We start from the raw sequence: 17,284 nt of genomic DNA on the forward strand, positions 1-17,284 counted from the left end.
CAAAACCTTTGTTTTGTGTTATACATGACCGCGCTAAAACTCCCTTAAAATCTTGCAAACACAATTTTTAACGCGCGGGGCAGCGTTCCCTCTTTTTCAATTGAATTGTACGAGCTTTCCCGCTGCGCTAACTCAAAACGGTCGCTATTGCCGTCAAAAACCCGTGGGAGTGTTTTTTTTGTTTTGTTTTTTTTACACGGCAGCGAAAAAAGAAAACTTCCTAACAATTGAATACCCCCCATATAGTTAGATAAGTAATAGTAAGGGGCATTAAACTTTGGAAATAGTAAAAACACCAAGTGGTTTACATGTGATTCCTTTAATTACTAAGTTTGATGACTTCTTTAACTCATTGGTTAAAGTCATTGTGCTGACAGCAGAATCCTAGCCTAGCTCTCTGCCCTGATTACAGTGCATGCCTCTTTCCATGATCTGACATCACAGTCACCAGGTCAGAAACATTGCACATTGGGATTGTTCTATCTGATGTGTTCGAAACCATTAAGCCTCCTGTAGTGCAGAGTTTAGAGGAGATCATTTTGCTTCCTGAGTGTCAGAAGTTTGGGGATGTTTTCCACACACTGGTTCGCTTTTCTCATTGAGAGTAAAAGGTTTTGTAAAAGATCAGGAATTACATAAAATATGTAAATTGAGAGGGTAAAGGTGTTTCATAAAAAAAATGTAGCATTTTGTCAGTCATCATAATGTTTTATCACAAAATAGGTTTCATTAAATCTAGTAATTCTTTTCAATTCACTCCCAAAGCTACAGCAAACATTCTGTTATTAACAATACAAGTCCTGAGTACACAGGAGATGCGTAGAAACTCCAATAAGCAATTAAGGGACATCAGTCCTTGCTTCAGTGAGGCGTCCAGCATAATTTCCATACTACAGGCACAAAAACACACCAGGACCAGTTTAATCTGTAAAGAACCTATCAGTAGACCTTAGGAAGAGAACCTGGAGCCACCAAGACAGCAGTGCTAACCCCAGTACCTCCCATGCACCCTTATTAAGTGACAAATAAGTAAACACACACATAAGAAGTAAACATATGTATATCCCAAAAGACAGGGTTACAAAGATCACAAAGGGATGTTTTCATTGCAGTAAGGAAAGAAAAGCCCAAGGACGGTTGACCTCAACTTCAGGGAACATTAATTTGAAATCTGAAGATCCCATTAATGTGAAAGAACACCACTAGGAAGGATCATTCATTCAAACTTGTCCGATCAAATGCACATTGTGCACAACTTATAACACAGCTGACCTCACCTCGGAGGTGACGGAGAAGGGGAGAACGGTATAACACGGTAATGATCAATCTCATTACCATGCGGGCATACCCTTGTTCCACCCGACTACTCCTCTGGGCATGCCTCCCAATGGATGGTTAGAGTCAAATATATAGGAAAGAATGGAAACGCACCACTCTTTTGTCCTATTTGCCTTAATTTGTGTAAGTGTGCCTTGATTTCTGCCAAGTCCTAAGGTTATACAGAGCAAGATGCCGGTTTACGATGGAACAGAGTTTTTGTGTAGCCAGAAAAGGGAAGTTGCCCTGAATAAAGGTATTCTAGCAAAGTGCAGAGTACTGTGCCTCGTGATTTTACAGAGCCCAGCAAAAATTAGATTTTGTTTTATGGAGCAAAATTTATCGAAGTGAGATATAGGGGTGGAAAAGGGGGATTTTTATGGGCATTTCTGACTGTGCAGAGAGAACTTGAATTATGCACCAACTCAGAGCTGATTTGTTCGGATCTCATCCTATACTTTGAATTGGACCAGTTTCACTATATGTTGTGACAGAGAAGTGAATTGCCATGGATACTTCTAGTAATGTACTTAAAAGCTTCACACCCGTAGAAAAGACAGTGTAAGTTAATGTTATTAGAGTGTTAGGAGATGTGACGGTCACACTTTTGCACAGTGCACTTCTTCTGATATCTCACACATAGGGACAGGTATATATTGCAGAGGTGGTTCCCAAGAGCAAAGAGTAGGTGTGCACCTTGATGTGCACAGAGGGAGGACTCTGTCGGTGCTCTGGTGTAAAACCAAGGCTTTGGTGGTGCGTTTTGTGTTCGTAAACTAAAGCCTGTGTTTTTACTTTACTTCTGTCTAATTAAGAATCTATAGCAGATCAAAACCGGCAGAATAGAATGACAGCGGCGATTGGATCCATTTCTTTTACCCACAAGCTGTTTTAACTTGCTGCATTACAATTACTTCATAGTCCCATCATACAGGTGGAGGGAGTGACCTATGTCTAAGTCATTGGAAGAATGAGAGTGTCAGTTACAGTTCAGTTACCAGGAATAAATACATTGGCCGATTAATTATATGATTACACAGGTCTACAACCAAAAAGCTGTTTTCATAATTTTATCTGATTCTTATGTTTTTTGATGCGCTGAATTCGAAAATGACCACCGTTTTTTCCTGGGACGTCAGGTTTTTTCACAATCGAAATGTGCCTTGGTCAAACAGGTAGCTGGAAATCGCTAAATTTCAAGTTCATCATACTTGGGGGAAAAAAACTGAACATGGAAAAACTAATTTATTTTCACTGCCAGTGCTCCCAAAAACATGAAAATACATGTTTATTGGTCCTGATGGTGATCACTGCATTGTTGGGTGTGCTTGCTAGGGCCTGCCCGGACATCTTCTTTCATGTATTAACTTGTTCTCTGATTCCTCCACAATCTTGTATTTAATTTCAGTGGTCATCCTGCTATTGTCTGTGTGGTTCAAAATTAGTGCAATGCCTCCAAGAAAGTGTGTAAATTCGCCTGACAGTTTCTGTTTCATATGTGGAGAGTTCATGGTGAAAAAGCAGCTTTTCACCAGAAACTGCAGAAACCAAAACTGGTTGGTATGTGGGGATTTAAAAGTATTGTGTATACTGCTGGGACAACAGGCTGGGTACACCAAATACCCTTGTTTTCTATGTTTATGAGACAGTAGAGACTGACAAAATCACTGGAAGCAAAAAAATTGGCCACCAAGAAGTCTACTTGTTGGTGAAAAGAATGTTCTCAGAGATACATTGGTACCCCCTGAGAAGGTTTTATTACCACCACTCCATATTAAATTAGGATTAATGAAGTAATTTGTTAAGGCACTTCCCAAAGATAGTGAATGCTTCAAGTACTTGGGATCCAAGTTTCCAGGTTTAACGGAGGCAAAACTGAAAGACTTCATCAGTTCAATGACTCCAAGTCAAAAAGAAGCGTGGGTTGCCTTTACTGTGGTCATAAAAAACTTTTGGGGAAACCAAAAGGACCCAAATTACAAGGAAATGGTGGAAACAATGTTGAAAGCGTTCCACAAGCTTGGTTGCTACATGAGCTTAAAAGTCCATTTTCTCAACTCACACCTTGACTATTTTCCTGAAAATTTGGGAGCAGTGAGTGAAAAGCAGGGAGAACGTTTCCATCAAGATATAAAAGAAATGGAAAGAAGGTATCAAGGGAAATGGAGTGTTACGATGATGGCTGACTACTGCTGGATGTTGTACAGGGATCTTCCGGAAGCCACCTACAAGAGGAAAAGCTCAAAAAGAAGTTTAGAGTTTAAAAAAAGATGATTTCACAAGCAAACTACTTGAGTGTGGTGTTAATTTTGTCGTCACCTGTGCAAATAGAGTTAATATTTTTCATGTAAATAAAATATTTGCGTAAGAGATTTTTTTAAACGATGACCACCCGTTTGTTCGAAAACCTGACGTCCCAGGACAAAACGCTGTCATTTTTGGATTCAGCGCACCAAAAAACATAAGAATCAGAACAGCTGTCCAAAATTTTTTTTTTTGCAGACCTGTGTTATTTAAATGAGCACTTGTCCCAGCCACTAGACGGTATCTCTCTTGAATATTGATGTTTGCCCAGGGCCTGCAAATGTTTTAAAGCAGTTCTTATCACATACATACATTTTATATATCGGGGACTGCTGTCTGATGATATGTACTTTGTATCAGATTAATCCTTCTCATATTTTTTTTTATTTTTTTTTTACAGATCTCTACACAGTTCAAGAAAGTTACCTGAAGGTACACCATTATCTGTTTTTATGCCTAATATATTATTAATTGTGTCGCAGGGGATTTGTGAGCTTCTCATAATAGCCAGAGCCCAGGCTCATAACAAGGCTCCTGCCATTCATAGTCTATGTACACACAACATAAAGTTACAGATGACACTAATACATGATGACACTTGTGTGTTTGCTCTAGATGTACAGGTATTGGGAGTCATGTGCTAGTGTCAGGATATTAAATAAGTTGCTATAAATCACTTACAAATATAATAAAACAAATATAAATATGACTCAGGCCATTGTGGTTGAGATTTGAAGACTGGGTTCCTGATGCCACAGCCTAACAGCTCCCCCGTATGTCTCACCCTCTATACAGGTGTCTTTATTTTTCGTATTTTTTAATGTAAAGTGGTGCACATGGGATGCTATAAGTGATGGACATATGACAATAATAGTAGAATTTTGAATAAAACCCTAGAGCTCACTATCATTCAGGTGCACTGACAACCGCTGACCATTTACTGTGCTATTCTACAGTGCTGATACTTATAATCCATAAACTACAATGTAGGCAGCCTCCAGCTCTTGTTGTTGAACTACAACCCCCAGCATTCTCTCCAAGCTAGAGCCTCTACAGCGAAAACAAATACATGAAGCCATCACTCTTCTAGAACTTCAGGTTACTTGTGAAATATAAATAAACAGCAAAAATAAATCTGCGATGTAAAAAAAACATTTTCACCATTCGGGACATCCCCCAGCTCTTTAAAAGCTGTTTCCCTTGAATATAGCTCCATCTTTTGGATAATTTGAGGCAGTAGATGTGTATCTAACATTTTCTGGCATTTTACTACCATTTAGCCATATGTGCACTATGCTGCTCACAGGCACACCTGTACAAAGCTCAGCTATGGTACTGTGACACATTCTAGGAAAGGTCAGTGACACAGCCCTGCTACTTATTAACACACAAATAACAAGCATTAACTTCTGCCTGGGAGGCTTTCCATTACAGCAGGATCCTCAGTGTAGACTTTGGTAGAGATCCGGGCAATCAACTGTTCTACAAACAGGAACATGTAATCCGTGTTCTCACCCAGTTTTACTGTCTGCAATTGTGAAAAAGTTTGGACTTTAGTAACACTAAATGTTAAGCGGTGGACGGAAACATGAGCTTAAGACTTATTAATTAAGATATTAAAAAAGCTGCTGTACTGCAATTCCTACTAGTACAGTTACACAATATATAGCAAACTCCTAAATTGTTTTTCTAAACTCCAGCTTTAGATGCACATAATGGCAAACACCCAAAATTGTTCTCATTGACATCTTTCATCTCTATATTATACGTTATACCAGTGGATCCCAAACTTTCTTAGTTCGAGGCACCCTTAGGGTCTCCAAAAAATTTTCAAGGCACCCCTAAGCCAAAATTATTACCAAGTAGTCACCCACCTTACTTACCACCAGCCCTGGCCACGGCACCCCAGGGAGTTGGTCGCGGCACCCCAGGGAGCCACGGCACCCAGTTTGGGAACCACTGCCTTATACTATACTCTGAGCAAGGCTGCATCCCCATAAATACTCCATATGCCAAGGACTTGTTTGTCCAGGTCACTGTGTCTATGGGTAGCTTTATACCAAATGGCGTGTTATTAAATGCGCTGTTAAAGCATGTAAATGAGTACGACACTACTATGGTAGTGCTGCTTTGGATGCTACTTTTGTTTTTTTGCATCTCTTTAAAATGTATGTAAAATGCCAGTGGATAGGAGACCATAGTCTGACTTTTTAACGTTATTGATACACAACCAATTATCTGATTAGGAGATATATATTGCAAACTATTAACCTATCCGCCCCTTGTTATCTGTTACCCTTTTAGTACATCACGAGCTGTACCGTTGTAAATGCAGTTCCCTCAGTGTTATCATGCATATGCTTGTTAAATTATAACTAGTTCATTATATAAATATAACTGGTATTTGATCTGTGTTGCTCTCCGCAGGGTGCTCTGTTTTGGTTTTGGAGTCTGTTAACATTTTCAGGAAATACCTCTCTGTACTAGATCTGCCAATCAGCTGGTTCTGTAATCAAGATGTCCTTTTGATATCATCAAGGACACAGTACAAACAAGCCAAGGTAACATTAACTCTGCTGCACTGCTGCCTTATATAAAGTACTTTCTGAATGACTGTTAAACTTCTCCAACTGAAAAAGAAAATATATCCTTACTAATCCCCTTAGAATATGATCTATACCGTGTGAAGAAATAGGCATACTGGTTATGTAATATCATTCAAGCCCACCTGGTATCTCTCTTCCACACTAGGCACCAACTGTTTACTATACCTAACCACTGTTTCTTTTAATCATCATTATCATCACCATTTATTTATATAGCGCCATTAATTCCACAGCACTGTACAGAGAACTCACTCACATCAGTCCCTGCCCCATTGGGGCTTACAGTCTGAATTCCCTAACACACACACACACACAGACACACAGACATAGACTAGGGTCAATTTGTTAGTAGCCAATTAACCTACTAGTATGTTTTTAATGCCTTCATTATGCTATGCGGACTTTAAGAGTACACCTGTCCAACACATTCAGATGTACACCACAAGGAAGGGTTATCCTACTGCGTTCCTAAATTGATCAGGTTATTGGATGAACTTGTTATATAAAACTCACTCGGCCCATATTTTTACATTGATCAGATTATCTAATCATTTTGTTGTACAAACTCACTCATTTCCCTTAGAGGTAAACTTAGTTACTGAGGAATAGTAGTGTAGTGGTTGGGATCCAAGGAAAATGCAGGGGAGGATTGTTATTCCTGTCCAGCTGGACTATCCAAGCCTAAGAACGTGGACATTGAGAGGCATATGGAGTGGTCTGATGGGCATGTTGGCGGCTTGTTGGGAGGTCTGTGTGCCATGGAGTGAGGTCTGGGGGCATGTAGGGAGGTTTGAGGGGCACGTGTCACAGTGCAGGCAGCTCCCAGGAAAAAAACTCTTGGCTGCTGTAGCTATCAGAGATGAACCACTTCCGGCCAAGCTGCTTTGTCCTTGGAGGTCCGGTAGTGAGGTACAAGCTGAAGTCAAAGAATTGTAGAAGATAGAATAATGATGGACAAAGACAAAGTCAGAATAGGGGTGAACGAAGCCGAGGTCTAAGGATTGTAGAAGGTAGAATAGTGATGTACAGTTCAACAAAAGAAGTCTTCTTCAAACCACAGGCAGAGGAATCCAAAACCAAACTTTGTTCCTGCCTAGGTTTGAGAGTACTGAAGGACTTTATAAAGGCTACAGACAGATGATATAAATTGTTATGATTGGCCTTTTCACTAAAGGGCTAAATGCAGAGTAAGGAAAGCAATGCAGTAGTCCAGGTGAGGAGACTAGCTAGATTGTTGTAATTAGCAGAGTGCTGATTACAGGATTTGAGTGAAGGTGTTTGTATCTGTCATTGGGGCTAGTGTTGTAAATCCTTGCAGCATGTACGGGCATGCGATGATGTCTGTGTGCCATATCTGGGAGTGCATATGGGATCTGAAGACTTTTATGGGTCTGTGGCAAGTGAGGGTCCAAGTGGCATGTAGCAGAATTTTGGAACAAGTATGAGGCATGTGGGGGCATTTTGGGATAAGTGATGTGAGTATGCCATTCTCATTTTCGGCTGTTTTTTCATTCTCGAAATTATGGATAATGTGCGGCCATTAAGGTATATATTTTTGCCCATTACTGGTCTAAGGGCATTGAAAAGTTCCATAGCAATAGTTCCCAAGCTCCACGTTGGCTCTGGCGACCAAGACTTAAATGTTATATTCAGCACTAACGTGTTTTGTGGACATGAAGATTTTATGCTAGACATGGGGCTGTGTATGTTGGGCATAAGACAAGACGTATGCTGGGCACATGGTGGTGTATGGTGGGCATAGGACTGCTGTGCTGCTCATCAGGATATATGGTGCTGGATGGCATGAGGCTATTATACTTGGCACAGATCTGTGCATGGTGAGCATAAGGCTGTTACGTTTGAAAGTGGGCTATGGTGAGTATGGTGAGTGAGTATGGTATGTTACTTAAATTTTTCCATGTAAAGCCTGCAAAATATTTTATTTTCTGCCGTATCATAGAAGGTTCTATGCACAGGTCACTGGGTATAGCTTTCTGACCATACCATTCATGCCAATTATTTTTTTTATTCTACCTTACACTGTGTTATGCACAATGCACTGGGTGTATCCGTTTCTTACATAAGGCACACACGATTTAATGTCTTGCCATTCCACGGACATACGATCTAGAATCCAGCATGTACTGCCTATGGCCATCCATACCCTAGAAGTTGAGCAGGCCAGTTCTGTACTGTAATGTGCTGTCACACCACAATACATCATAATAGTGTATATTGTCAGAACCTGAGAACCCCACTAAATGCAGTAATTATAATAGCCTAGGCCTGTAATAAAGGAGTCTGTGAACAAGCAGTAGGAACAAGCAGCATGGTGGTTATAATAGCCTAGGCCTGGGAGAAAGGTGTCTGTGAACAAGCAGCACGGTGGCTACGTGGTTAGCACTTCTGCCTTACAGCACTGGGGTCATACGCTCTGTTTCCATGCTTTTTTCTGAAGAGTAAGTTAAGCTAGGTACACACTACAGAAAATTACTCCTGATGCAACATCTTCAACAATTTTACCAATGATTGAAAGTCCCAATCAGCATGCTGATTCATGTGTACACGATTTACCTTCAGATCTGTGCTCTTCATATGTCATAACCATCAGCTGAAAAGATCGTGACTCTGTAAACTCTATGGAGATCTATGGACACTGCTGGTAGTGAGTGCGTACACACTGCAGAGTTTGCCTGACATTGTTCCATCATTTATAGTGACTTTTAGTCTGGTTATAAAATCAACTGAAACAATATGATGTGCTTTGGTATGATAAAACATAATGGTTGGAGCGTACACACTGATGAGATATCGTACAGTCGTTTATCGCATGATTGACCCGATAATCGGGTGAAAAGCCTGTAGAGTGTACCCAGCTTTACTCCCGTTTTGTGACCAACTCTGCATGAGCTCTATAGTGTTTTGCTACAGGTTTTGGTAGATCAGGGCACTTCCATCAGGATGGCTGCCTCCTATGTAGACCTGCTGTTTGCCAGGTCTGTACATGTGTGTAACACAGGTGAATACATATATCGCCCACGTCCTCCATAACTTTAATTTAGACTTTTCAGGAAGTTTACTGCAACATGTCTGCCTTAGATGACTCATGAGATTGAGTGATCATCACAAATGTATTTAGACCTTATCACCTTTCTTATTATATTGGTTGAACAGCGCCTAGAATTTTTTTTAGCAAGAGTGCAACTGGAAGTTTCAAAATATGTTCAATTAAATGTATAAGACAAGACGATCTCCGCCAACTCAGCAGTGGTGGAAAACGTAAGTAAGAAAAGGGCTGTGTGCTGTAATCTGTACTCGGTAAGGATCCCCCAATCTGCCCACTGCCTCCCATTGGATGGTGCAAGTATTTGCTCCTCACAGATGCTGCCATATGTGTCCGTAGATCTGTGCACTCACTTATAATACGGAGTACAGTTAAGTAAAGTTAGGTATGTGACATCATAAAAGAACATTTACGCTGTCGGTTTGCTCTTTTGCATAAACATAAATTGCCCTTTGTGGATGTATTGGAACAGGTGCAATACTAGTTTCTTAAGCTAGGTACACACTACACGGTTTTCGTCCAATAATCGGCTAAATCAGCTGACATACGACCGCTCGTTCAAAAGTCGGGTCAGTGTGTGTAGTGACACGATGGTCGAAAGTCTGCCCAAATCGACGATTGTCGCCTCATTTGGTTGGTCGTACCGTTTAATATTTTCGTTCCAATCTCGTTTCCGCTGTGTAGTGTGTGTAAACTTCCGTCCGATCCACAACAGTGAGTACGAAATTAGTCATTGCTCACGACAACATGGCTGTAAAAAGTCGCTAAAGGGAAGTCCGCTCTTCCCTTTATCGTCCTAAACAAGGCTAGTGTGTATGCAGTCCATGGACCGAGCGATCGGAACATTGATTGCATGTAAAATCGATTATCATAAAAAGTTGTTGGAAAATTCTGTAGTGTGTACCCAGCTTAACTTATATCTAATTTATATTTCACTCTTATATATACTGTATGTCTCCATTGTTTGGCTAGTGTGTATGTTCTTGCACAAAGCACCTGCTGTATTTTAATTAGAACATCACTTCAGGGCTTCCAGCAATGGTAATTATATTATATTAAATGTCTCAGTGGCTCCCATGTAATCAAAACTGTGTATATTTAAGTTATATGTGTAATATGTTTAAACACAATTTACAGTAGCATATTTCCTAACAATATTTTTCTTAGGAAATCTGTGTATATGTGTGTGTGTGTGTGTGTGTGTATATATATATATATATATATATATATATATAATTTATTTTTATTGTGCATGGTGAAGCTGTAAATGTAATCTCTGCATCTTTTCTCATTCAGTCTCAATGGCTTTTTCAGTTTCCTGTGTGCTGAAAAATATTAGTTTTTAGCTAGTTTATCAGTAATTAGCTGATGTTGTTGTATGTAGCCTATGCAGCCCTAATCAGGCTAATTGAGTGAATGAAGATATCATCAAGTGAGTCTTGACTGCTGTGCAAACTTCTTGTAGAGATACAGTGCATCTGAACGCATATAAATGTAGAGATACAGTGAACCTGCACATTTAGGAATGTAGAGATACAGTGGACCGCCACATATAGGAATGTAGAGATACAGTGGACCGCCACATATAGGAATGTAGAGATAGTGTGGACTGCCACATATAGGAATGTAGAGATACAGTGGACCTGCACATATAGGAATGTATAGATAGTGTGGACCGCCACATATAGGAATGTAGAGATACAGAGAACCGGCACATATAGGAATGTAGAGATACAGAGGACCGGCACATATAGGAATGTAGAGATACAGAGGACCGGCACATATAGGAATGTAGAGATACAGAGGACCGGCACATATAGGAATGTAGAGATACAGCGGACCGGCACATATAGGAATGTAGAGATACAGAGGACCGGCACATATAGGAATGTAGAGATACAGAGGACCGGCACATATAGGAATGTAGAGATACAGAGGACCGGCACATATAGGAATGTAGAGATACAGAGGACCTGCACATATAGGAATGTAGAGATACAGAGGACCGGCACATATAGGAATGTAGAGATACAGAGGACCGGCACATATAGGAATGTAGAGATACAGAGGACCGGCACATATAGGAATGTAGAGATACAGAGGACCGGCACATATAGGAATGTAGAGATACAGAGGACCGGCACATATAGGAATGTAGAGATACAGAGGACCGGCACATATAGGAATGTAGAGATACAGAGGACCGGCACATATAGGAATGTAGAGATACAGAGGACCGGCACATATAGGAATGTAGAGATACAGAGGACCGGCACATATAGGAATGTAGAGATCTAGAGGACCGGCACATATAGGAAGGTAGAGATACAGAGGACCGGCACATATAGGAAGGTAGAGATACAGAGGACCGGCACATATAGGAATGTAGAGATACAGAGGACCGGCACATATAGGAATGTAGAGATACAGAGGACCGGCACATATAGGAATGTAGAGATACAGAGGACCGGCACATATAGGAATGTAGAGATACAGAGGACCGGCACATATAGGAATGTAAAGATACAGAGGACCGGCACATATAGGAATGTAAAGATACAGAGGACCGGCACATATAGGAATGTAGAGATACAGAGGACCTGCACATATATGAATGTAGAGATACAGAGGACCGGCACATATAGGAATGTAGAGAGATACAGCGGACAAGCACACACACAGTAATGTAGAGATACAGTGGACCTGCACACACACAGTAATGTAGAGATACAGTGGATCTACACATATAGGGATTCCAGATCAATAAATCAGAAACTGAAAAAAAACTAGTGACAAAACACTTTTGTAACATCGATTATTGAACACTGTCCTCTATTTCTGGGGTTCTTAACATTTGGTTCTGGCCACACAAAAATGCCCACACCCTGTCACGAGCCGCGGCGGTACTCACAGCCGCCGCGGCTCGCTTCCAGCACCCTCTAGCGTCCCGGCCGTCACCTTGACGACCGGGACGTCATTTCCGACTAAGACCCGACCGTTGCCAAGGCAACGGTCGGACGCCGCTTGTTCAGCGCCGCGTCCCGGCAATGTAAGAGGCCGGGCGCGCGCGCAGTGCCCTCCAGCTAATTAGTCCAACCTGTGGCTAATTTGGTTTAAGTATACTGCCGCTGTGTATGTTTCAGGGACAAGCCCTGATTGCTTGCTCTGGGTATAAGAGGCAGGGAGGGCTTAGCCTCCCTGCCGGTTATAGCGTCTGTTGCCAGTCTGCTGACCTGCTCTGTGCCTTGTTCCTGCCAGTTGGACTTTCTGCTGATTACCCGTGTATGACCCTTTGCCTGGATTTGGACTTTGCTTGTGTATCTCGTGACCCTGACCTCTGGCCTGTTTACCGATCTTCCTGTCTGCTCGTGACCCTTGACCGTGGCTTGTTAATTGGAATTGCTACCTGCTGCCGGCACTTGACCCCTGCTTGGACTTCACTCCGCTTGCCTGGGTTCTCCCCAGCCGGTACACACTTCACGACCCACTATCAGTCTGCAGCCCAGCCTGTCCCCACCATCAGGGGCTCCAGTGAACACCTGACTGGCAGAGTAGACTCCAGGTTGTGTTGTGCCGGCTGGAGGGGTTTCTAACATTATAACCGGCCTAACACGTACCGGAGACGAGGTTGGAATGGATGGAAGCGGAACTACACCGTCTCCGGCGCAAGCCCTAGCGGGCCATGTTGAGTCCCTGTACCAAATGATCCAGGGATTGTCTGAGCGTTTGTCCGTTCAAGAAGAAGCTGCAAAACCCTCATAATCCACTCCAGGTTCCACCTGTGAACCTAAAATGAACTTGCCGGATCGGTTCTCCGGAAATAGATCCCTGTTCCGGAATTTCAGGGAGAGCTGCTAGCTCTATTTTCGGTTGAGACCCCGCTCATCCGGTTCAGAGCAGCAAAGAGTCGGGATTATCATTTCCCTCCTACAGGGTGACCCCCAGTCCTGGGCCTTTTCCTTGCCGCAGACCAGTCCTGCTATGCAGTCAGTAGACGCTTTCTTCGAAGGCATTAGGTCTACTATATGATGACCCGGATCGAATGGCCTCCGCTGAAGCTCATCTACGGGCCTTGAAACAAGGCCGGCGGTCGGCAGAGGAATACTGCGCTGAATTCCGTAGATGGTCACCTGACAGTGGATGGAATGACGCTGCCTTACGCAGTCAGTTTCGTCTAGGCCTGTCGGAACAGATTAAAGACTCTTTGGTGCAATACCCGACTCCTACCTCATTGGAGGATCTGATGCACCTTGCCATTAAAATCGACAGAAGAATCAAGGAACGAAAGTCTGAGAAGGAGGCATCTTCTCTTCCATCTGCCTTAATTCCTGTTACCACGGATGGTGAGGAGCCTATGCAATTAGGAGCGTATCGTCTCTCCCCTGAGGAAAGAGACAGGAGACGATCACAAGGCCTATGTCTCTATTGTGGCACTAAGGGCCACTTCTCCCGTTCCTGCCCTAATAAGCCAGGAAAAGAGCATGCCTAGGGAATGAGGGGAAAGTTCACCTAGGTCTGCAAATAGTTTCCCCAAAAAATGCTGTATTAATCCCTGCACAGCTTACGTTCAGTGCTGGTTCTGTGGACCTGTCGGCCTTCATTGACGGTGGAGCTGCAGGCAACTTCCTCGACATCGGGTTTGCCCGCTCTGCTGGAATTCCGATGGTAAAGCTCAAATCTGCCATTACTGTATGTGGCTTAGATGGGAGCCCATTGCCTGGCGGCAAGATTACCTGGGAGACCCCGCTACTACAGTTGAACATTGGAGCTCTTCATTCAGAGTCCATAATCTTCTTCCTTATTGAATGTCCGTCAGTTCCTTTGATTCTGGGCCACCCTTGGCTTTCCCGTCATAGCCCTGTCATGGATTGGGTAAAAGGAGAAATTGTCCAGTGGAGCTCTTATTGTACACAGTCTTGCTTGACACTGCTTCTGTGTGTGATTCAGTCTATTCCGGAGCAGCTTCCCTCACAATATCATGAGTTCTGGGATGTCTTCTCCAAAAAGGCTGCTGATACTTTACCACCGCACCGTGAATTCGACTGTGCCATCGAGCTTATTCCTGGTTCTAAGTTACCCAAGGGAAGCTTGTACTCCCTCTCTGGTCCAGAGACCAAATCCATGCAGGAATACATTGATGAAAACCTGGAGAAAGGCTTCATCAGGCCATCCAAGTCCCCAGTAGGAGCAGGATGCTTCTTTGTATCCAAAAAAGACGGAGGGCTAAGACCCTGTATCGACTACCGAGGGCTGAATCTCATTACAGTCAAGAACACCTATCCCCTTCCTCTCATCTCCGTACTATTTAATCAATTAAGAGGTGCAACAATCTTCACTAAAATCGATCTTCGTCGTGCCTATAACCTCATACGTATAAGAGCAGGTGATGAGTGGAAGACAGCATTCAATACACTTTCTGGCCACTACGAGTATCTGGTCATGCCGTTTGGTCTTAGTAACGCCCCTGCAGTATTCCAGGACCTGATTAATGAGGTGCTACGTGAGTTCCTGGGACATTTCGTTGTTGTCTACTTGGACGACATCCTCATATATTCGCAGTCGTTATCAGTACACCAGGTTCATGTCAGACAGGTCCTACAAAAATTGCGAGAACACCATCTGTATGCTAAACTCGAAAAATGTGAATTTGAGGTTCAGAAGGTATCCTTTCTAGGTTATATAATCTCCTCGGAATGATTCTCCATGGACCCAACCAAGGTCCAAGCTATCCTGGACTGGGTACAACCAAATAACCTCAAGGTGGTCCAAAGATTCCTGGGATTCGCCAATTATTATAGAAGATTTATTTGCGGCTTTGCTGATATTGTGGCTCCTATTGTCACCTTGACTCGCAAAGGAAGCGATCCAGCTAACTGGTCACCCCAGGCAATAACTGCATTTGAAACCCTAAAGAAAGCCTTTGTGTCTGCTCAGGTTCTTAGACATCCAGATCCTAAGGTACCGTTTATTCTTGAAGTTGATGCCTCTGACGTCGGTGCTGGTGCCATCTTGTCACAAAAAGATTCCCATACTCACTGCTTACATCCATGTGCCTACTTTTCCCGTCAGTTCTCTTCAGCAGAAACCAACTATGATGTGGGAAACCGAGATCTGTTGGCAATCAAATGGGCCTTTGAGGAATGGCGACATTGGTTGGAAGGCGCTGCACACCAGATCTCTGTTATAACGGATCATAAGAATCTGCAGTATATACAGTCATCATCATCATCATCATTTATTTATATAGCGGCACTAATTCCGCAGCGCTGTACAGAGAACTCACTCACATCAGTCCCTGCCCCATTGGAGCTTACAGTCTAAATTCCCTAATATAGACACACACTCACACAGACACAGACAGACAAAGAGGGAGATAGACAGACAGGGAGACAGACAGAGACTAGGGTCAATTTTTGATAGCAGCCAATTAACCTACTAGTATGTTTTTGGAGTGTGGGAGGAAACCGGAGCACCCGGAGGAAACCAACGCAAACACAGGGAGAACATACAAACTCCACACAGATAAGGCCATGGTCGGGAATCAAACTCATGACCCCAGTGCTGTGAGGCAGAAGTGCTAACCACTAGGCCACTGTGCTGCCAAAACGACTGAACCCCCGGCAGGCTCGTTGGTCGCTGTTCTTCACCCGTTTTAACTTTGTAATCACCTACCGTCCAGGTTCTAAAAATGTCCGGGCAGACGCCCTGTCCAGAAGTTTCCTGGCACACCATGCTCCAGTTACTAGTCTGGAGTCTATTGTTCCCTCGTCTATGATCCATGCTGGGTTAACCCAAGACCTGAGTTGTGCCCTACAAAGGTTTCAAAGATTAGCTCCTGATAATACTCCAGTAGAATGCTTGTTTGTCCCAGTTCATCTAAGGAAAGCGGTCCTTGCTGAAGCGCACGATAATCAGACTGCTGGACATCCTGAAGTTTTCAAAACATTGGAAATCCTTTCCCGCACTGTTTCTTGGCCATCTTTGTCTGCTGACGTCAAGAGTCATGTCCTCTGTTGTGAGGTTTTTTGCCAGGAACAAAATTCCCAGGACTCGTCCAGTAGGTCAGTTGGTTCCATTGGCCATTCCTGTAAAGCCTTGGACACATTTGTCCATGGACTTTATTGTTGATTTGCCACTCTCTACGGGACACAATACCATTTGGGTCGTGGTAGACCGCTTCAGCAAAATGGCACACTTCATACCGCTAACCAGGCTTCCTACCGCCCGAGATCTGGCTATTCTCTTCATCCAACATTCTCTTCTTCCGTCTCCATGGACTCCCTTCTGATATCGTTTCTGATCGTGGTTCACAATTCATAGCACAATTCTGGAAATCCTTCTGTACCCTTCTCGGAATCAAGATCAGTCTGTCATCTGCATACCACCCTCAGTCGAATGGGCAAACGGAAAGGGTTAAGCAGTCCCTTGAACAGTTCCTACGATGTTATACTTCGGAATTTCATGACAACTGGTCCTCTTTGTTGCCCTGGGCAGAGTTTGCCTACAATAACTCATCTCATTCATCTACTGAAGCTTCCCCGTTTTACTGTAATTTCGGTTTTCATCCCAGGTCCAATTCTCTATATTCTCTCAAATCTGCTGGAATCCCGCAGATTCGTTCCACAGCCGCTGATCTCAAAGTAATCTGGAAGAAAGTTCAGTCCTCCTTAAAAAGGTCCTCATTGTCTGCTAAAAATTCTTCAAATCACCACCGTACCACCTGCTCATTCAAAGTGGGCCAGAAAGTGTGGCTTTCAACACGGAATATTAGGCTCAGACAGCTTTGTAAGAAGCTGGGGCCTAAATTTATTGGTCCGTTCATGATTACCAAGCAGATTAATCCGGTGGCCTTCAGATTGAAGATTCCTGGCTCACTAAGGATACCCAACACGTTTCATTGTTCTCTATTTAAGCCAGTATCATACCCAAATCAATCTCAGCCTTCAGGTTTTTCTGTAAGAAATAGGAACATACCACAAAAATTTGTTGTCCA

The 17,284-nt window shown here is 42.9% G+C and overlaps 1 protein-coding gene across 1 annotated transcript in view; it reads left to right on the forward strand.

Annotated features, from left to right (window-relative positions):
• The window catches only part of PIGL (phosphatidylinositol glycan anchor biosynthesis class L), a 130,326-nt gene that overhangs the window by 109,885 nt on the left and 3,157 nt on the right, over positions 1 to 17,284 (forward strand). Inside the window, exons 5-6 of the mRNA XM_075196934.1 lie at positions 4,022 to 4,053; positions 6,049 to 6,182. Of these exons, the coding sequence (XP_075053035.1) occupies positions 4,022 to 4,053; positions 6,049 to 6,182 (166 nt within the window). The remainder of the gene's footprint in view (positions 1 to 4,021; positions 4,054 to 6,048; positions 6,183 to 17,284) is intronic.

This window comes from Mixophyes fleayi, chromosome 2 (genome assembly GCF_038048845.1).
Source record: "Mixophyes fleayi isolate aMixFle1 chromosome 2, aMixFle1.hap1, whole genome shotgun sequence".
Classification (NCBI taxonomy): Eukaryota; Metazoa; Chordata; class Amphibia; order Anura; family Limnodynastidae; genus Mixophyes; species Mixophyes fleayi.